The sequence below is a fragment of the Macrotis lagotis genome, chromosome 1 (assembly GCF_037893015.1).
Source record: "Macrotis lagotis isolate mMagLag1 chromosome 1, bilby.v1.9.chrom.fasta, whole genome shotgun sequence".
Classification (NCBI taxonomy): Eukaryota; Metazoa; Chordata; class Mammalia; order Peramelemorphia; family Peramelidae; genus Macrotis; species Macrotis lagotis.
Window position 1 is genome coordinate 173,390,728 of NC_133658.1, and position 21,767 is coordinate 173,412,494.

The 21,767-nt window shown below is 34.9% G+C and overlaps 1 protein-coding gene across 15 annotated transcripts in view; it reads left to right on the forward strand.

Annotated features, from left to right (window-relative positions):
* Nucleotides 1–21,767, forward strand: part of KIF16B (kinesin family member 16B) — a 563,734-nt gene that overhangs the window by 56,074 nt on the left and 485,893 nt on the right. For all 15 annotated transcript variants that reach the window (XM_074209395.1, XM_074209396.1, XM_074209398.1 and 12 more), the window contains exons 6-10: nucleotides 2,701–2,810; nucleotides 6,542–6,684; nucleotides 9,836–10,004; nucleotides 10,164–10,295; nucleotides 20,211–20,386. In XM_074209395.1, coding sequence (XP_074065496.1) covers nucleotides 2,701–2,810; nucleotides 6,542–6,684; nucleotides 9,836–10,004; nucleotides 10,164–10,295; nucleotides 20,211–20,386 — 730 coding nt within the window. The remainder of the gene's footprint in view (nucleotides 1–2,700; nucleotides 2,811–6,541; nucleotides 6,685–9,835; nucleotides 10,005–10,163; nucleotides 10,296–20,210; nucleotides 20,387–21,767) is intronic.

The following is a 21,767-nucleotide window of genomic DNA, read 5'->3' on the forward strand; positions in this document are numbered from 1 at the left end:
CTTTTGTACTTTGTTTCTCTTCATTTCTTGTGTATGTCCCCACAAACCCTTGGAAAAATCACAAGACTATACAAGACTAGATTTTGTTCTCAAGTGTATCTGTGAAATAGAGAAACTTTTTTTCTTTGAGTAAATTTTTTTGAGTCCTTTGTACATTGCATACATTTCCCAACAGAAATCCTTGAACCTCCTCCAAGAGGTTCTTTGTACCAGATAAAAAGGAGGGGAGAAAAAACAGCCTTGAAAACCTAGCCAGCATGTCAAAAATGTGTGACATTGTTTGTGTATTCTGCTGCCATTGGTCCCTACTTCTGTAAAGGAGGTGGGGAAGTATCTTCTCAAATGTTTTCTTTAGGGCCAAATTTGGTTGTTATCATTTTTACAATATTCAGTTTTGCCAGTCTGCTGTCACTTATTAAGTGCCTACTAAGGGCTGAGCATTTTTTTTTTTTTGCTAAATTGGGGGAGCTAGGGGTGGGTGGGGGATTAAAAAAATAAAAAAAACAATACCTACTCAGAAGGATCTCAATCGGATGGGGAGAAACATGAAAGCAACTTTAACAGGATCCTTGCAAGATGAATTGGAGATAATCTTGCAGGGGAAGCATTAAGATTTTTTAAAATTTATTTTTATTTGAATTTTACAATTTTCCCCCCATCTTACTTCCCTCCCCCACCCCCACCCCCCACGGAAAGCAATCTGTCAGTCTTTACTTTGTTTCCATGTTGTACATTGATCCAAATTGAGTGTGATGAGAGAGAAATCATATCCTTAGAGAAGAGACAAGAATTCTAAGAGGTAACAAGATCAGACAATAAGATATCTGGTTTTTTTTTCCTAAATTAAAGGGAATAGTCCTTGAACTTTGTTCAAACTCCACAGCTCCTTATCTGGATAGAGATGGCACTCTCCTTTGCAGATGGGAAGCATTAAGATTAAGGAGGGCAGGGAAACGTTTCTTACAGAGGTAGACCTGTGTGGACCTTCCTTAAAGGAGGCCAGGAGTCACTAATGAGGAGGGAGGACATTTTAGGCATGGGGGCAGTCAATGAAAACACTCCAGAGTCAGGGGATGAAGTACTGTGTGGAGGAACAGCAAGGAAGCCAATGTCACTGGAAAGGTAGGGACAGGTCAGGTTAAGAAGGGCTTTACAGACAAAACAAAGGGTTTTATATTTCCATAATGGACTAATAGAATTTATTGAATGAGTGGGGGAATGTATGTGCTATGATCAGACCTGCATTTTTAGAAAGATAAGAATATTTTTTCCATTTGCATTGTCGTAGTTTTTGTGTATGTTGCTTTCCCGGTTCTTATTTACTTCATTTTGCTTCAGTTCATATAAATCTTTTTCTGCATCTATATAATATTTGTAGTCATAGTATATTATTGTATTACAATTTATTTAGCTATTTTCAAATAGACAAACATTTTGCTTTTCCTAGGTCTTTGTTCTTATAAAGTACTTTCTAAATAATTTAAGTATTTTTATTTATTTTTTTCACTGACTCCCTGTATTATTTGCCATCTTTGAAACAAAGGGAGCAGCCTTTTTTTTTTGCCATTTTCTCAGCATAAATACAAATTCCTTTTTAAAATGTTATGTGGGCCAGTTTTTCCCATAGCTCCTATAACATTAGTTTTTCCTATCTTTTATTTTCTTTGGCTATACACAGAGTAAGAGTTGAAACCTCAGGGTTGTTTTGATTTTAATTTTGCTTATTAGTAATTGGAAGACTTATTTAATATAGTTGTTAATAGTTTACAATTCTGTTGTTAACTGATTATTTTCTTTGAACACTTATCTATTGAGGAAGGGGGAAGAGATTCTTAAATAGTTGACAGCAGTGAAAAGAGGAAGAGAAAGCTAGTCTCTAGGGTCTTCAGAAGAAAAAAGGAGTGATAGGCAATCTGCTCATGCCTAATCCTTGGGGTTACCACTAGTAAGAGTCCTTGATATTTGATAGTTTCTTACCCTGAGAATTCATGGAGCCTCTGTAGTTCCTTATGTCCTATTTCCATATCTTACACTATTTCTTTACAAATACATCTCTCCCTCCTTCATTAGCCTAAGAATATTAAATTAGAGTTGGGCTGGAACTCATGTGTCACTTCACATGCATTAGATTCTTTAATATTTCCTTTTAAGGCAATTTATAGACTTTTGTGGGGGGGTTTTCTAGAGAACTGAACTCCTTTGTTGTAATATCATTTTTTGATAACATGTCTTTCAGATTTAAACTTTTGTTTTAAGTTTGTCTGTGAGTTGGGTGGAGCCTGCCTGAGTTGGTTTTGTCTGATACTGTCACTATAGTTCTAACCTGATCTTTGGAATCTTCTGTCTTTCATTCACAGATAGCCTACCATTCTGCTAATTTGTCATAGTGGAGGGAAACCAAACTTCTTGTCTTTTTAATGAGTTGCCTAGACAACACCTATACTATCTAAATATAAACTAATTAGATGGGTGTATTTGGAGTAAGGAAATTAGTCTGGGACAGATGAGTCCTTGACTTTTAAGTGTGAATGTGTTACACTGACTCTATGGCTTTGATTCTCATGGGAATGTATGTAAGCTTTCTATTTTTGGTAAGCAAAAATTCATTCTGTACTCACATTATGCCTCCCAATTAAGAGCTAAAATTTGTCTGCATTTAAAATATTGGATGTAAATTAATTTAAATCCAATTTTTTTTAGTTACCTTGAAATCTATAATGAACGTGTGAGAGATCTACTTAGGCGGAAGTCTTCAAAAACCTACAATTTGAGAGTTCGTGAACATCCCAAAGAAGGACCTTATGTTGAAGGTAAGAGCTTATATTTCACTGTGCTTAGCTTTTGGGTATTAGTATATTACTAGTATAAGGTTTTAGAAAGATATTGCTTACAAAAGAAAAATGATATGGCACAAGTAGATTTTGATCTTTTCCTTTCCTTTGAAATGCTTGGGTTTTTATGTATTTATTTAAAATAAAGCTATCCAACCAGCTATGGTTCCCAGTGCTACAGTGGAGTCAGAGAACCTTGGTTCAGATTAATAATCTCTGATACTTGCTAGCTGTGTAACCATTGTCAAGTCACAAAGCCTTTTTGGGCTGAGTTCTTGTCCATCTTTCAGGTAATGATCTTTATTTCTCTTCAAATACTTTCCATTCCAACCAATTGGCCTACTTGCTATTTCCTATTCTCAATCTTCCATCTCCTACTACCTATCCTCTTGTATCTGAAATATTTTCCCTTCACTTTTTTCTCCTTCAACATTTTGGAATTCCCAGTTCATTTCAAGGCTCAGCTCAACATTCTGTACTATACCTTTTATTATCACCCTAACTTGTCAGAAGTTTCTGGCTCCCCTTTCCCCAATTACGTTATAGTTGAGTATATACAGGTTGTTTCCCTCCAGTAGAATGAGGGCAGGGGTGGTTTCATTTTTGTCTTTATATCTGCAGTCCTTGCACATTGTAGATGCTTCATAAATGTATATTACATTGAATCTTGTAAAGCCTTTGTTTTATATATTAAGTAACACTCCCCTGGTTTGAAGAGTCAGCTAAAGATTAATTTACAAATGTTTTCATTCAGGATAAGTAATCCCAACTTTGAGCGTACAGTTAATGCTATAATAATGATAATAATTATTATTATCATTATTCTTGAAGTAGAGTTTCTGGCTCTCTGTCTATATATTGCCCCAATGACACAATGGTGATAAAGAGGTTCTTAGTGTTGTTACCATAGAAAAATATTTGCAGTATTGACTCTCTAAGTATGTAAATAGGATTGCTATTTGTTTTACTTTATCATTTTCCAGAAATGAATTTTTGTTAAGTGAGGAATGATCATAAGCAGTTTATATATGAATGAGAGAGGCCAGAGTCTTGTGTATTGCACATAAGGTCATATCTCTCTATGCTAAGCACCATCTTTGGAAGAAATCTGTAGGTGCTGGACATGGCAAGTTCTACTTAGTTCCATAGAAATTAAATAGGTTATATTTTATATACAGGAAAAGACTGATTATTGTGGGAATTATCCTTGAATTATTCCTATATACTGTCAAGAGTCAGAGCTAAGATCAGAATTAGTGGAAAACACAAGAAGAAATAATAACAGTAAGGAAAAGATGATGTCACTCAGGGAATATTGATAATATTTAAATTAAAAAATTAATTTATTAATCTAAAAAAGAAAAACATGTAGGATTAAAACAAAAATCTTAATTAAATAAGTAATTGAAAATGAAAAATGGGAAGTAGATTATTTTAATAATATAAATGCTGATTATAATAATTTTGCCACCAAATTTGTTCACACTTGATTGCTACATACAACAAGGAGGCCAAGATTACCTAAAGATTTCTTTCTTTTTTTTTTTTTTTTTCAAGGCAAATGGGGTTAAGTGGCTTGCCCAAGGCCACACAGCTAGGTAATTATTAAGTGTCTGAGACTGGATTTGAACCCAGGTACTCCTGACTCCAAGTCCAGTGCTTTATCCACTGTGCCACCTAGCCGCTCCCTAAAGATTTCTTGAGAGTAGAATTTGTTTCATTCTTTGCTTTTTTTTTTTTATCCTGAATGCCTCTCATAGTGATTATTGATTATTAATGTACTTAGTAAAATTTACTGGTGGATTGTCACTAACAATCTGGCTTGCTTGCCCAATAGAGAACTAATTTGTTAAACTGTCCAAAGAATAATGATAATAAGCAGGGGCCCCATAAAGCAAAGAGTAACAGTGGAAAGATAAAACCAGTTTAAAGAAATTTAACAGGACATCCAGCTAAGCAAACTCATTCCAGTGGTGTTCAAAGTTGAAAATAAAAGGATTACAAATAGAAATAAAAAGGAAAAAATTTTGCAAAAATTATAATAACAGACTTTTTTGTCCATCAATTTTAGTGAAATCTCCACACTTAAAACTTCAGAGTCTTAAATGTGTGTCTAATGAAAAGCATTCATTAAACATTTAAAAATGAAGGGACTTTGCTAGGTCCTGGAGATCATCTCAAAGGAAGGCACAAACAGTAGGGAAGATATGGAAAGACCTCCTTTTAGAAGGCGGGATGTGAGTTGAATTTTGAAGGAAGCCAAGGAAATTAATAGATGGAGAAGGTGGAGCATTTTTAGGCATGGGAAAGCCAATGCAGAAACTTGGAGATCTGTGTTCTAGAGTGTATGGAGGAGAGGAAAGTATAAAAAGACTAGAACATAGGAGGAACCAGGTTATAAATAACTTTAATTGTCAGGGGATTTTGTTTGACCCTAGAGAGATTAGTTACCTGCCAGACTTGATTAAGCATTGGGGTGGCATGGTCAGATTTGCACCTTAAGAAAAACCATCTTGGTTCTGAAAGGAGGATGGAATTAGAGGGGGCAGAGATTGAGGCAGGGAGACCAATTAAAAAGTTGTTTTTATAGTCTAGGTGAGAGGTGATAAGGGCCTGGTGATGACTATGTGAGTGAATAGTAGGGGACATATAAAAGATACAATAGGTAGAGTTTCTTTTGGGAAATTTCAAAACTCCTTTACTGATCCCTAGCTTTTCTATAAAAGTACGGACTCAACTTTTTAACACTCCTAAGTTTCTATTGGGAGTAAGACTTAGAATACATTGCATAGACAATGGCAACAGAGAGGTTTGTATGGTGAATGTGAACAGATAGCAACATGAAATCTGTGAGGAACTTTGTAGGAAAAAAAGGCATAAAAGTAATTATAACAGGAAAAGATTGATGGCAGGCAGAAAACCAGTGATCCACTGGAAACAGTGCAATGTCAAGAGAAATTAAGGAAGACCTCTAAAACATTAGGTTGATCCTCTGTGGTGAACTTGTAGAAGGGAATAAAGAAGAGTTAAAAACAATGGATGGCCATGGTTGACTCATGCAGGAGGAAACTCCCAAATCTATTTTATTATAGATAATTTTGGATTATTGAATACTTCAGTGAATTCATAATCTCATTTTTTATGGATATTACTTCAAATGGTGCAGATAGTAAATAATTCTCACAGTCTCCTCCTGTGAGCTCTTGTCCACATCTACCCAATCTTCTGAGGAGCATTCTTTTAGGGATCATAAGATTGTAGGTTTTTGAATTAAAGGAGACTCTTAGTCCATTTATAGAAAAGGAAACTAAGAATTGAATTGAATTGAAGTCAAGTGCCTGAGGTCATTTAGCTTGTTGGTAGAGCTGAAACAGGATAATCCTTTCACTTCAGATCTAGAGTAATTTTTAGCACACCTTGTTGCTATCAATTTCTTGATTATTACTCATTCCCAAAAAAATGTTAGCATAGGAACCTATTTTTTGTAAGCTGCATTTGTTTTTTTACCTTTATAATTTTCTAATTTTAAAATACATGAAGCGTGACTCTAAATACTAACAAGAAAATACATTTGCTTTTAAAAAAGCAAATAGTATTCTTACTGAACTGCTTATTGCTACAATTAATTGTGTGGTATTTAAGTCATAAATTTGAATGTAACTTAATGGAAGTTGCAAAATTTTCTTTTTCTTTTCTTTTTTTAATTTCAGACTTGTCGAAACATTTGGTACAGAATTATAGTGATGTAGAAGAACTTATGGATGCAGGGAATATAAATCGAACCACTGCCGCAACGGGAATGAATGATGTTAGCAGCAGGTCTCATGCCATTTTTACTATCAACTTCACTCAGGTAAAGAGAACTAAGGGTCCTTCAATCAACAAATGTATTTCCTGAATGCCTCATTTCTAGTTCTTGAGGAGTAACATATGAGACATAATTATTATTGATAACCTGGAGCAAGAGCAGGTAAAGGTGGTTGAATATTGGGGTTTTTTTTTTTAAGTAGAGTGACAGAGTAGTTTGAAGTGTCTCATGCTATACCCTTAAGTAGTTCTTAGCAGACTTCAGTTCTATACAAGACTTAAAAACTTGTTCATATGCTTAATTAAGCAAAAGTTTTCATTCTTGTAAACTCGGTGGGAGATAATAGACTGTGAGTCAAGTCAGCTGGAAGCCAAGGTGAATAATTGTGTCAGGGTCCATTATCACCCCATGGATTTCCCTCAACAAACTTGATTATGATTGTTTGAATGATGTGCAAGGAGAAATGAACATATTTATGAGTACTAATGCAGAAATTAATTGTAATCAAAAGTCAAGTGTTGAATATATATGGAAGTTACTACAATTAAAATTCAGTTTAATACTTAGAGCAGACTTATACTTGAAGGAGTACTGGGATTGCTTAGTCAATAATTCTTCCACTCCTGTATATCACATTTCAACTCTGCCATAGTAGATGGTCTTTATGGGTGATAAGCTAAATATATTCATCAGCAGGTGATGGTGGTGAGCCTAGGCTGGTCTTTTGCTGATAGGTATACAGGTTTTTGTTTTTTTTTTACCCTGGCCAGGCTCAGATCTTTTTCCAGGTAGATGTGGGTAAGACCTGCCAATTTGTACTCCAATGGCATAACTCCATAAAAACATAAGGCTCATCTGCACTCTCCAAGGCACACAGTCTAGGATTTTTGTGGAGGGTAGAGCAGACATTTTTCAAAAGTCCAAGATATTTAGGGTGAAAAACTGGGATCTAACATTTAAGTCTTTAGAGAGGTGTCATAATATAATGAAAAGTCTATTGAGCTTGGAATTGGCAGAGAACTGGATTCAGGTCTCATCTCTGACACTAACTGTAAGCCTCAGTTTTTTCATCTAGAAATGTTGATAATTAAAATAAAAAAATTAATAATGCTTACAGTGCCTTATAGAGTGATTATGAGGATCAAATGAGATAAAATATTTAAAATACATGGAAAACCTTAAGAACCTTTATAAAGTTAGTTCAGTGGAAATAAAGGAGGAGTCTGACCCCATCCCCTTAGTAAAATACTGGCTTTTAAACATCAGAGAAGTTTATGTTCTAGTTCTATTTTGAGGAAAAAAAATTCCTTAGCTATATACTAATGCAGGCTTGTTAGGAAGGCTGGATCACTTGAGTTTGGGAATTTGAACTAAACCTGATCAGATATCTGTGATATATCTAGCACCAATTTTAATTGTGCCCATGATAGTAGAGGACCACCTGGCTGCCTAAGGAGCATTGATCTAGCCCAGGTAAGAAAAAAGTTAAAGCTTTTCTGCCAGTCAACAATGGGGGTCTGGCTTTGAGTACTTGCTATACTTTCATCCTGTTCAAAATAGAAAACTCAGTCTCAAAAAAATTTTCTTAAATACTTCAAAGAAAATGAAAAATTCTATCATGTACAGTTAAATTCAGTGTTATTTTAGTCAATTGATTTACTGTGTGACGTGTTTGTGGTGCCTTGATTTCTAGTTTCAAATAGTTAAAAATTTCTGTTTTATCTTTCAATTTTATTGGGTTTATTTCTTTTAATGAGTAAAAAGAACAATAATCATCCTTTTCTGTGCATTTTTTAAGCACTCTTTTTAAAAAACTTTATAGAGAGAATGTTTGTTAAGGTACAAATTGGATTAAATGGCTTTTGAGATCAGTTTCAACTTTTGAGAGAATTCAGTATTGTAATTAGTTTTTTAATGTACTATTTTAGGAATTAGGAAAAATATTTTTATCGGGGCATTGGAAACAATTTTAGTGTTAGAAATAACTATATATGTCAGTAAAATAATAATGATGATGATAATAATAATAATAATCTACCTCTAAATTCTGTCTTATCCCAACATTTGCTGGTAAGACAAACTCACAATTTTTTTACTTATACCATCCAACCAGTGCAAAGCAAATTGAGTTCTCATTGTCCTAATTATTCATGATTAATTTTTATTCCATTGGAAAGTTATAGTTTGAATCCCTTATTATCACAAATATTCATAGCTAATCTATACCCTATTAAAGTGATGTTTTACAAAACCTCATTAAGCTTTTCCTCTGACCAAATTTGGAGATATCCAATCAGAAAGAGAGCCAGTTCTTCTTAAAAGTTACCTCATTTCCCAAGAATCACAAGTACTATGGAAACCAGAGGAGACCTTGCTTACAGAGATAAAAAGTATATTTTTGTGGCATGAGCAAGTTTCACTGAAGGTCATTCTCACCATTTTGTATAAGTGTTTTTATGAGGAAACTTCACTAAAGGTTATCCCTCATAGAGTCATAACTCTTTTCACATACTGTTTTATCTCTTGTGAGATGTCAGTCAGCTATTCCAGGTAGAAATGCATACCAGTCAAAAGAAAAATGCCATTCATATAGCTTTAATTTTGTAAGGTTTTTAGATACTATTATATTTATTTTAGAGGTCAACCAAGTTTTCCCTCTTATCTGAGTTTTAATTTACCTTTTAATTCTAAGCAAACAAAAAAATGGTGTTTCTAATTCTGAATTCCATTTCCAAGATCCTTGATAAAATATATGTGTGTGTGTGTGTGTGTGTGTGTTTCCTCCTTTAATTTTTAAATCATGTGTGGAGAAACCTAAGCATAGTATAGTCTTAGAATTGGAACTGACCTCAAAGGTCATATGTTCCAGACTATACCTGAGCAAACAACCTGTGTAAAGTTTTAATAACAAAAAAAAAATTTGTTGGATGAGTAGTTACTATTGTCTTTCCTCAAAAAAGAAAATAAAACCATACTAGTTAAGTTTGAGATATTTTGATTGTATTAAATTTTATTTTCAGTTTCATATTTTACATGAAGGGTAATAAAACAAACAAAAAAAACCAAACAACAAACAAATCCCCAAACCATACCCTAAGAAACCCCAGGGAGCAGTGTGAAATAATTAAAATTTGTTTCATAAACAATGTCAGAGATCCATGTACCTTTTCATTTTTGTTTGTATATTTTTCTTCAGGCTAAATTTGATTCAGAAATGCCATGTGAAACTGTGAGCAAGATCCACTTGGTTGATCTAGCAGGGAGTGAGAGAGCAGATGCCACCGGAGCTACTGGGGTTAGATTGAAGGAAGGAGGGAACATTAACAAATCCCTCGTTACTCTGGGAAATGTCATTTCTGCCTTAGGTAAGTCGCAGGGTTGCTCTTAGCTTCCTTATTTCCCTACATTGTTATCATGAAGCAATTAAGCATAGTGTTTTTGTTGCAGAGTAATAGCTTAAAGCTTTTTTGAATCAGAATTAAAGGAAAAAAAGCCTTCATAAGTCTAAATTTTTTCCTCTACAGCTGATTTATCTCAGGATGCTGCAAACCCTCTTGTAAAGAAGAAGCAAGTATTCGTGCCTTACAGGGACTCTGTTTTGACTTGGTTGCTAAAAGATAGCCTTGGAGGAAACTCTAAAACTATCATGATTGCCAGTAAGAGTTTTAATTCTTTCTCCAGCATATGTTGTACCTTGTGTGAAACAGTTTTATGTATTTAGGCTTAATAAGTTCCTTGTTAGGATTTCACACTATTTACACCTTTTTCAATTAATAGTTTTTCTTTCTTAAAGCATCTCAGCTAATATGGTCTGTGTACTATGTGCATTAACAACCACAACATCATTAAATCATTGAGCCTGTGTCAATTGCTTGATTATAAAAATCAAAGTAATTGTTTTTGGGATAAATATCCAAGTTTTATTTTTATGTAAAAGAAGGTGGGGGAATGTTCCTATATGGATTTACCAACCTACATACTAAGAATAGATACGCATTTGTTTAATGCTTTATAGTCTACAAGGAAAAAATGAAGGTCTATAGAAATAAAAGTAAATAGATTTTTATAGAATATAGTCAATATTAATAATCATAATTACATATAAAATAAACAATAGTCAATAAACAATAAATATAATTTATTAACATTAAACATAAACATAAAACTTTAATAAATAAAACTTGATTCAGTTAAAATGACATCTAATTTCTCTACTTTTCAGTACTCATTCAGATCATCACATCTGCCTCATTCTTCCTTATCTCAAATCTCTTTGGTGAACTAGTTCAGTTCTACATAATCTTCTTCTCTTTCTTTTTTTTTTTCATAAGATAAATCTCAACAGTCTCTAGACTGATGGGCCTTTGCTTGCCTGCCCAAGCATAATGTGACAACTACAAGAATGATAGAAATGTCTCCATCCTTAACGTAACATGCTGCCTCAAAAGCAGTGTGATCTTCAGGATGTGAAGTTGAATATGATTTTGTCTGCCAGCTTGGTGGTTTGGCATGGTGTATTTCATGGCTATCATCATTCCCTCCTCAAAAAAGGGTATAGATGGCAATTCAGTTCTTGGGCCTCAATCTTTCGCTAGCCGCTGATGTCCTGCCATGACTGCAGATCCTGATGCATTCCTGTGCTCTCTTGTCCTATTGCTGATCATGCCTTGCCATTCCCCATCCTTGGGTTACTCTCACCATTTCATGTATTACTGAATAGAACTGGAGCAAAGCACAAGACTTTATTGCTTTTGGATTCTTTATAAATGCATGTTGCCTCATTTCAACTGGGCCACTGCAACAACAAGGCAATTTATTTACTCTTTCTTGACTTCTTTTTCTGACTCCCCAGTGGCTATCATAAATTTTCTTTTCTTTCAGATCTCCTTCAGCATCTCCCACCTTACCTTTTCAGTTGGGCATCTTGTCTCATACTTCCCTGTGAAAATTGATGGGAGTTGAGCTCCCATCTTTCCCTTTTCTCCTCATTTGATTTTATTTCCCATTATCTTTTCTTTCATTCTAGTCTCTGTTGATGATATATCTCTTCCTCTTTCCAGAGTCAACTTTTCTCCATGTACTCTTGTCCTAATATCTTCCAATTTTCTTTAGACTTCTTGCTGTTTCATCTCACTCTGTGGAGTATCTTCATTGATGTCATCTCTGCTAACCATAGGTAAACCTCTAAATCTATGTCTTGGGACTCTGCTCTTTTTCCTCTATTCTACTTCACTGAGTGATCTCAGTGTTAATATTTCAATGGTTTTCTCACTTTTGTGAGATTTAGTTTATGAATGTTTTCCTTATTACTATAACTGTAAGTAGTAGATGACACATTAATATTCCTATTTTATATATAATGAAGATAAGGCTCAATGAAGTTTAGGGGTCTTGATCTTGGTCAAATGACTGTTGAAGGAGAAAACATTTCTTTAATCCCAGTAATCTGACTTCCCAGTGTGATGCTTTTCTCTTTATATCATAGTTGGGAAAACACAAATAATCTTAATATTTGATATAAAGCTAATTGATTTATTAATACTTTTTAAGAAAATACAATTTCAAAAGTAAAGAAATCAAAAATGGCCAGGATTTTTTAAAAAAAGGTTTTTTCCTTGCATAAAATTTGAAGATACAAGTCCTAGAACCATCAAATTCTAGAGCTTAGCAATTGTTTTTTCCCCTTCATTTTGTAGTTGAGGATACAGTAGTAGAGAAGTTGAAAGATTTGCTTAAGTTTCCATCTAGTTGATGATAGACTTATTAGCTTCCCAAGCTGTTTTCTTGAGTTCAGTGCACTTTCCCTAGGGAAAAAAAGCATCATTCTTGAAATCCTCTTTTTCTAGTTGTAAAACAGATAAAACAGATTACATTACATCCTAGAAAGTGAGGGTTATCATTCAGTTCAATATTTAGAAGAGGAAAAAATGTATCGTCACTCTCTATTTTTGTAGCCTCTTGTACACACAGTATCATGTTAACAGCCTCTTGACATTTGTCCTAGAATGCTTCGAGGAAAGACCCAGTCTTTTGTCTGGTTTGAGAATTCTTCACCTCTGAGGGAAAGGATAAATAGTCTGAGGTACATAGAACACGGAGAATGTTTTGTGATTATTTTGATCATGAATGAAATTTGTTACATTTGTACATTATCTAATTTTCACCTTGCTTGATGAAAGGGATCACATTTTCTCATTCTTCTAGATAGTATCTTGAATAAATCAATAAATATTTAATGAAGAATCATGTTATTTTCCTTATGTATCAGATTAGCATAAAAAACTTCTTGTGCCATACATGTTTTCCCACAATGTTACAAACTTCTTCTATATTCTTCTAATTAGTTTTATGTTAGACTGAGTATCCCAGAGAGTCTTTTCCTTAGATTTTTCTTTAGTATTCTACCATGACTTCACTGTGTCCAGGGTTAGGACTAAGATTTGTAAAACTTTTCTTATTCATATTTTTTTTTTTGTGCTTGTTTACTCATTGATTTCATGATGGTGGATGTATCTTCAGCCTCAGAATACTATGACATGGCAGCCTGAAAATGTTTTATGAGAATCCATTTTTAAAAAGTGAGGACCAAGAAGTATAGCAACCTTATTTGTTAATGGTAACTCATTTTGATGTGCAAAAAAGACTCTCTAAATTTTTTTTTCCCTCCCTAGGGTTAAGGAATAAAGTATAATTAGAATTATGATTTACCTAAATTATGAATATCTTGGACTTTAGTGAATCTTTTCTAAATGAACCAACTTCACCCCATTAGACCCATAATTATCACATGTATACTGTTATGAGAAAAGCCTTTAAACTTATATTGAAAAAAATATGTTTTCAAAGGAACCAAATTAGTTACCCATTAGCATTAATTTAAGTTTTTCTAAGATTTGTTTGATAGTAATTGCTTTATTCAGTATAGATCAGTTCTTATTCACCTCCATAAGAGTACATAATTTTCTTCCATATACTGTCATAAAAATTTGAAATGTAATTTTGTTAAAAATAACAGCAGCAGAAGCAGCAAAAAACAAATTAGCAAAGAAACCAGAAAAAGAAGCAATAACAGATATGAGTTCTAGTTGTAATTTCTGCTTTTTAATCATTAAGGATAGTAGTCAGTAGTTAACCTTTCATTAAGAAGTCAGATATTCATGTACACAGTCATTTTTCAGAATAGATTTTAGCAAATATTAAAGAAAAAACTTTCTGAAGTTCTTTCAAGGCATAGTTTAAAGACCTCTGAATTGTGAATTAGAGGAAATAGCTTTGATACTTCTAGTGGTTTGACTTTGGGCAAGTTATTTAACCTTTCTGGGCCTCAATGTCCTCATTTGTAAAGTGACAAGATGATATCCAAGTTCCTATGACTTAATGAGGGTTATCCTTGCCATAATTTGTTCATCTATCAGAGATTGGTGAAGCTAGTTAGATTAATGTGGGCACTGAAAAGTCATCAGCTTTCTAACAAAAGCTTTTATAACGAAGTTTTATAAGATCAGGATATAACCATTCGCCCTACTATTATTTAAAACCCATCATTGCCAGAAAAAGTCTTCTTTATCAAATCTAATCATCTTATGTTATATTCTGAGCCTGTTTCTTTTGTTTTGGTGGCTTTTCTAGATTTTCTTTCTGGAATCTTGGCAAACTCTCTTTTGCTTTAGACTGTTTATAATGCTCTAAGCAGTAAAATAGAGACTCTTCACTTGTGAGTTAACTTTAATTAGAATATTTTTATTTTATACACTGAAATGAAACTTTGGCGCATATATTATTTCAACAAAACATAGACTCATACTACTATCCAAACTTCAAGTAGATTGTTGGAGTCACTGTGGTGACTGAGACTTTTATTTAGATGACACCGACAAAATTTGTTCTCTCTTAAGAAGTTGAAACAAATGGGCTTACCATGCCTATTTAGCGAGACTAATTTGTTAGAATAGAAAGTTACCAGATGGCATGCTTCCTGCATCCTGCCATGCCTGGTGAATTCCTCCTGACCCACTCCTTCTCTTTTCCCTCCCCATAGCAGTGGCCTCACTAGCAATAGTCTTGTGTTGTTCCCATGGGGACTGGTGCATTTCGACTTTTGTCTCCTCCCCATAACCTGGATTCTTTCCCTCGATAGGAACTATTATTTTGAGCCCTAAAATATCTTTGGGGTCTCTCTTTGCCTCTTCTTTTTAAAAAAAATTTATTATTTTTTATTATTAATGAAAGAATTTATTTATTTTGAGTTTTACAAATTTACCCCATTCTTGTTCCCCCCCCCCCCCCAGAAGGCAGTCTGTTAGTCTTTACATTGTTTCCATGGTATGCATTGATCTAAGTTGAATGTAATGAGAGAGAAATCAAATCCTTAAGGAAGAAAAGTAAAGTATAAGAGGTAGCAAAATTATATAAGATAATGGTTTTTTTTTCTAAATTGAAGTTAATAGTCTTTGGTCTTCGTTAAAACTCCACAGTTCTTTCTCTGGATATAATTGGTATTCTCCATTGCAGATACTATAAAATTTTTCCTGCTTGTTGTACTGATGGAACTGATGGAATGAGCAAGTCCATCAAGGATGATGATCATCCCCCCCCCCCCCCCCCCCCCCCATCAATTGCTGTTAGGGTATACAATGTTTTTCTGGTTCTGCTTATCTAACTCAGCATCAGTTCATGCACATCCTTCCATGCTTCCCTGAATTCCCATCCTTCCTGGTTTCTTTTCTTTTTTTTTGTCTAATATGACTTTATTTATAGATTACTAAAATATTCTTGTTTAAGAGTAAACATAATATTCTCTCCCCCACAAAAGTATAGAGCCTCATGAGAAATAAAGTAAAAGAAAGAGGAAAAAAATGTGTTTCAGTCTATGTTCTGATACCATTAACTCTGTTTCGGGTGGATCATATTCTTTATCATAAGTCCATCACAGAAGTTACTTTCATATTTTTCCACAATTGCTGTTGTTGATTGTAATTCCTCCATCCATTCCTCCCCACTACCATCTATTATATTTTCTCTCTCCTTTCACTCTGTCCCGCTTGTAAAATGTGCTGTAGGGTAGCTGAGTGACACAGTAGACAGAGCACCAGCCCTGAGGCCAAGAGGCCCCAAGCCCACAAGCCCACATACCACCCCAGAGATCCAGCAACCACCCACCCCCATGGTACAGGACAGGCCACCCAATCCCAGCACCTTGCAAAAAGTAAAAAAGAAAATGTTTTATAACTGACTATTCTCTCCTATGAGCTACCCTCTCCTCTATCACCCACATCCCCCCCTTCCCCCTGTCCCTCTTCTCTCCTTTTTCACTCTCGATGTCTATACCCCATGGAGTGTGTATGCTGTTTCCTCTCTGAGCCATTTCTGATGAGATTGAGGGGTCCCTCATTTCCCCCTTGCCTTCCTCTCTTCAATATCATTGCAAAAAAAATAGGGGCGACTAGGTGGCAAAGTGGATAGAGCACGGGTCCTGGAGTCAGGAGTACCTGAGTTCAAATCTGGCCTCGAACACTTAATAATTACCTAGTTGTGTGGCCTTGGGCAAGCCACTTAACCCCATTGTCTTGTTAAAAAAAAAAACCTAAAAAAATCTTTTATATGAAATATCTTGGCCTATTCCACCTCTCCTTTCTCTTACTCCCAGTACATTTCCCTTCCACCCATTGACTCCATTTTTACATTATATTATATCTTCAAATTCAGCTCTCTCCTGTGTTTCATCTATAAAAGCTTCTTCTACCTGCTCTATTAAATGAGAAGGTTCATATGAATATTATCGGTATCATTTTTCCATGCAGGAATACATGCAGTTCATCATCATTAAGTCCCTCATAACTTATCCTTCTTTATTCTCTGTGCTTCACCTGAGTCCTATACTTGAAGGTTAAGTTTTCTGTTCAGCTCTGGTTGTTTCAACAGGAACATTTGAAATTCCCCTGTTTCACTGAAAGTCCATCTTTTCCCCTGGAAGAGGATATTCAGTTTTCTTGGGTAGTTGATTCTCAATTGCATTCCAGTCTCTTTTGCCTTCCAGAATATTATATTCCAAGCCCTATGAGCCCTTAATGTAGTTGCTGCTAAGTCCTGTGTGGTCCTGACTGCAGCTCCATGATATTTGAATTGTGTCGTTCTGGCTGCTTGTAATATTTTCTCTTTGACTTGGGAGTTCTGGAATTTGGCTACAATATTCCTGGGGGTTGTTTTTTTTGGATCTCTTTTTGGGGGAGATTGGTGGATTCTCTCAATTTCAATTTTGCCCTCTGCTTCTAGGATATTAGGGCAATTTTCCTGTAGGAATTCTTTAAAAAATGAGGTCAAGGCTCTTTTCCTGATCATGACTTTCAGGTATTCCAATCATTTTTAAATTATTTTCTCTGAATCTGTTTTCCAGATCTGTTGTTTTTTCAATGAGATATTTCATATTTTCTTCTAATTTTTCTTTTGATGTTGAACTATTGTATCTTGATTTCTTGCAAGGTCATTAGCTTCCTTCAGCTCCACTCTTCCTCTGAAGGATTTGTTTTCTCCAAAGGGCTTTCTTATCTCCTTTTCCATCTGGCCAATTCTGCCTTTTAAAGCTTTCTTCTCCTCAATAGCTTTTTGAACTGTTTTATCCATTTGACCTATGCTGGTTTTTAACACGTTACTTTCTTCAGCATTTTTTTGGATCTCCATGACTAAGCTGCTGACTTCATTTTCATGTTTTTTCTGCATCTCTCTCATTTCTTTTCCCAATTTTTCTTCTATCTCCCTTACTTGATTTTCAAAATCTTTTTTTGAGCTCTGTCATAGCCTGAGACCAACTTCCAATCTTTCTTCGATCTTTCAGGAGCTTGTACTTCCTCATCTTCAGATTGAGTATTTTGATCCTTCTTGGGATCATAGACAAAGTATTTGTCAATAGTCAGGTTCCTCCCCCCCCCCCCACTAACTCATTTACCCATCCTGTGCCTGGTTTTGGGGTGCTTCCTGAGCTTTTGAGTTTTATTGGGATGCCCCCAAAAGGATCTCAGTGTATGAGACTGACTGCTCTCTTGGTCTGTGAATGACCACACACACACCCCTTTGTCATTGGGTTGAAGGGGGGGAATGGGATCCCTGTTCTGTGGGGGACCTAGACTGGGATCAGGTTCTGAATGTGGTCAGAGCCCCAGAGTCCTGTTCCAGGGACAGAGCCAGACCTTGGAAGTCTCTCCTACCTCCGGTGGGCTGAGCACTCAGGGCACAGCTGCCTAGAGGCTCCTGCTTGCTGGCACCATGGGCCTGATTCCGTTAACTTGGATTTGCGCTGCGGGCTACTCTGAGGCTGTGCTGAGTGCTGCGACTGCGCTCAGGGCTTGGGCTTCGCGCTCATTCTGGCAGAGGTCTCCCTGCTGATCTTCCAAGTTGTGCTTGGTCCTCCCTGGGGTGCAGGTCAGGAAACTGCTTCTGCTCCCGGGAGCCAGGACTTCCAGGTGCCCTGGGGCTGTTCCCAGGAGGCTGTCCCACTCTGGCGGGCCACCTGTGGAGCATAGTATTTCCACTATTTTCCAGATTACCTTGGTCTGGAGAATTGCTTCGCTGGATCTTTCTGTGGGTTCTGTCTCTCAAAAATTTATGATTTTTGAAATACTTTGGAGAGAACACCTAAGAGAGGCTCTTTTCTTACTGCCATCTTGGCTCAGCCCCACTTCTTTGCCTCTTCTAAGGCAATCTTAGCAATGATATATTTATATGTATATTCATGTGTATTTCATGATCTCAAATAGAATATTCTTGCAAAGATACTGAAGTGGTTTGTCATTTCCTTCTCCAGTTCTTTTTATAGATGAGGAAACTGAGGTAAACAGAATTAATAATTTTCCCCATATCTGAGGTTGAGTTTAAATTCAAAATCTCTCTCTCTCTCTTTCTGTCTCTCTTTCTTTCATACACATATACTCACACAGTCATATATGTGACTGTCCGTATATTCACAGAATACAAGTCTGTACAAGTATGTTTATTCATGCACACAACACTTCCAATATATAAACATGCATACCTATTTATAGATATATTGCCACTTTGCATATATGTATATTTATGTTCACATACACACATACATAAATGTGAAGAAACTGGGCATGTGCATTTGTGCTTTTGTGTTTTACTTCTTGATTGTTAGGATTGCTAATTATGGCTGATTATCATTCCTAGAAACAGTCTTACTAGAATTATTGAAAACAGTATCAGTTTTAGAAAGTGCCAATTTAGTTCATGGTTTTTTTGGTTAACTTTTTCTCCTTCTGATATTGTCATATAGTACTAGGGTTAGTAAAAAAAGTAGTTGTAAGAAGCATGGTGTACTGTAAAGAACACTATATTTAGATTCATAAGACCTGCCTTCAAATCCTGACTCTGCTGCCTTTTTCCTGGATCATTAAGTCTCTTAAAACTCTCTAGGTTTCAATTTTCCCCCTCTGTAAAATGAAGGAATTTGCTAGATGATCTCCAATAGCCATTTCAGCTCTTAACTTGATATTCATATAAGTTGAGTAAAAGAGCTCCATGGAGACTAACTTTGGTGCAACTAATACTTTAGAATTGAGAGACAGATGAACTGTAAATTCAGTCTGAAAGAAGTATATTCAGTGCTGTAGAATTGTTTTTTAAATTCTGTTGAAATACATTCCTTCTTTTAACTTTGAAGAACTAAGAATATTCCCTATCTGTGATACCAAACCAGAGGCCTCTGAAACTTGTCTATTATTACCTCTATCTACTTTGTCTATTTTAAAAGAATTTCTCTTGAATGTGCCCCATCTACATATTATAGAATTTTAGAAAATGCTCTACATTTAGAGGTTGCCATTGGAAACACTCAAATTTGACTCTCTCTCTCTCTTACCTTTTACAGTGTTTTGCTGAAAGGAAGAGAATTTGCTAGTGAAATTCTTAAATCTTGCTTATTCCTGCATTTTTTACTTTCTTCCTTTTGCATAATTTTGCAGAAGCTTGTGAAACCTGTGTGTTTTTTATGACAATTCTCAGATGTTTTAGGACAGAGTCATACCAAATCTCCTCTTTAGTCTTTTGTAAATAGTTATGATAAACATATGAATGGAAGAAACAAAATGTATATTTCCTTTTTTTGTTTTATGGAAAAACAGCAAGAAGACCCTGTCCCAACTGTAGGATTCATATTCCTTGCTTGAGTAACTTCTCTGAATCAGCTCCCATTCTTTAAACTTCATATTTTCCTCATATTCTAAGTTGAAGTTTATTATTGAAGAACAAAATGATAATGCTTTTCTATTCATTTAAGAGAAAATAACCCACTAGGTCCTTTTTTTTCCTATGGGTATTAATTTGAGATAGAAAAATATTTTGATCATTGAGTGTTTAATTGTAGAATCGAGCTAACTGGGAATTTAATTTGATGGTGAACACTCTTCTTATAAACCTTAGATAATTTTTAATATCCATTATTAGAGCAGTGAAGATTGTAACAACAACCTGAAGTTAATCAGACTTTCAGATCATAAACCAAGTTTGTTTTAAATGAAATTCAGTGCTGAGTAAATAACTTTTGAATTCATTCTTCACAGCTATTTCACCTGCCGATGTCAATTATGGAGAAACCCTAAGTACTCTTCGATATGCAAATAGAGCCAAAAACATCATCAACAAGCCTACCATTAATGAGGATCCCAACGTCAAACTCATTCGTGAGCTCCGAGCTGAAATAGCCAGACTAAAAACTCTGCTTGCCCAAGGGAATCAGGTTAGGTTTCTCTGAGATTTTATGAATAATTTTCTTTGAGTAATAGCATCTATTTCTGGATCTTAATGAGATAATTATCTTACTCATTATATTGATTTGAGTAAATAAGTGCTACCTGAAGTTATGAATGAATAAATTGATACTCCCCCCTCCCTCCTTACATCAAATTCCAATTGGCTTTTGTAAAAAACAAGTTATCTGCCAATATGGATATGTTTGATAACCTAACAGATATCAATTTTGCATAATTTTCATTGGATCAGTCAGCAAAATACAGCAGACTCTTGATTTGGAATTAAGTATCCTGGTATTTAGTTTGACACTTTATTATTTTCAAATTATAGAAGTTTTAAGATAATGAAAAATTTTTAAGATGTCATTATGTTGTAAAAATTCATCAGATTTAAAGTATTTGTTCTGTTTTAAATGTTGCCAAAATATGATGACCTTTTTAAGTGAAACTGTCTTACTTTCAGGGACTCTTGGTGCTCAAGGGAACTCAGACTTTTGGATGCACTCCATGACAAATTCTGCTTATGCAGAATTTTGAGTCCACATGGTTCCTAGTTATCTGTAGCATGAGAATGTAAATCTATTTTGCTAGAAGTGGAAACTCTGCTTAGCTGCAGTATGAAGCCACTTTTGCAGGAAATATAAAAGTTTTTAAAAATTTATTTCATAACCATTAGAAATTAAACTTTTCCTGTTCCACATTCTTAAGCAGCAAAAGATACCATGCATCCTTCCTTACTCTACACATAATTATTAATACATCTTATATAATTATCTTTAAAAATAGTTTACTGGGTCATGCTATCTCTCATAAAGTTATGGTCAAGTAACTTGTAATTTCTGATTATCTTTGAAATAGTCTATTAGCTTATTTGTTACTTTGCACTAAGGCCACATTAGAAGGAGGATAAAAGCTTGAAGCTTCATAAGTTATGTAGTATGTTTCACATTTCTTACCTACAAGTTGCCAAACAACCATTGGATAATAGTGATTCATTGTGGGGAACATTTTGTTCTAAGTTCCAACCATATTTGCTCTTTTGGAATCTTCCATTTGTGGAATGGAACGCATTAGAATGGGGGATAAATTCCTCATGCAGGGGGATTGGATTTATTCTCTTACCATCCATGAACTTGAACTTGTATAGGGTCATTTTGTTTGGAAATCTGGGACAAACTTTCCTTATGCTGTATTTTTTTCTAATCCAAACTATATTGTAGACCAGTACAATATTTAAATTCTCTTCTGTGATCTGTTCTTCTTTTGCATTTTATTAAGCTTTTCTTTAATTCAAAGGGTAGAAACTGGGAGCAGACAAGAGCCAGGTTATGTGGAGTAGAAACTGGGACCAAAAGATTATGATAGCAA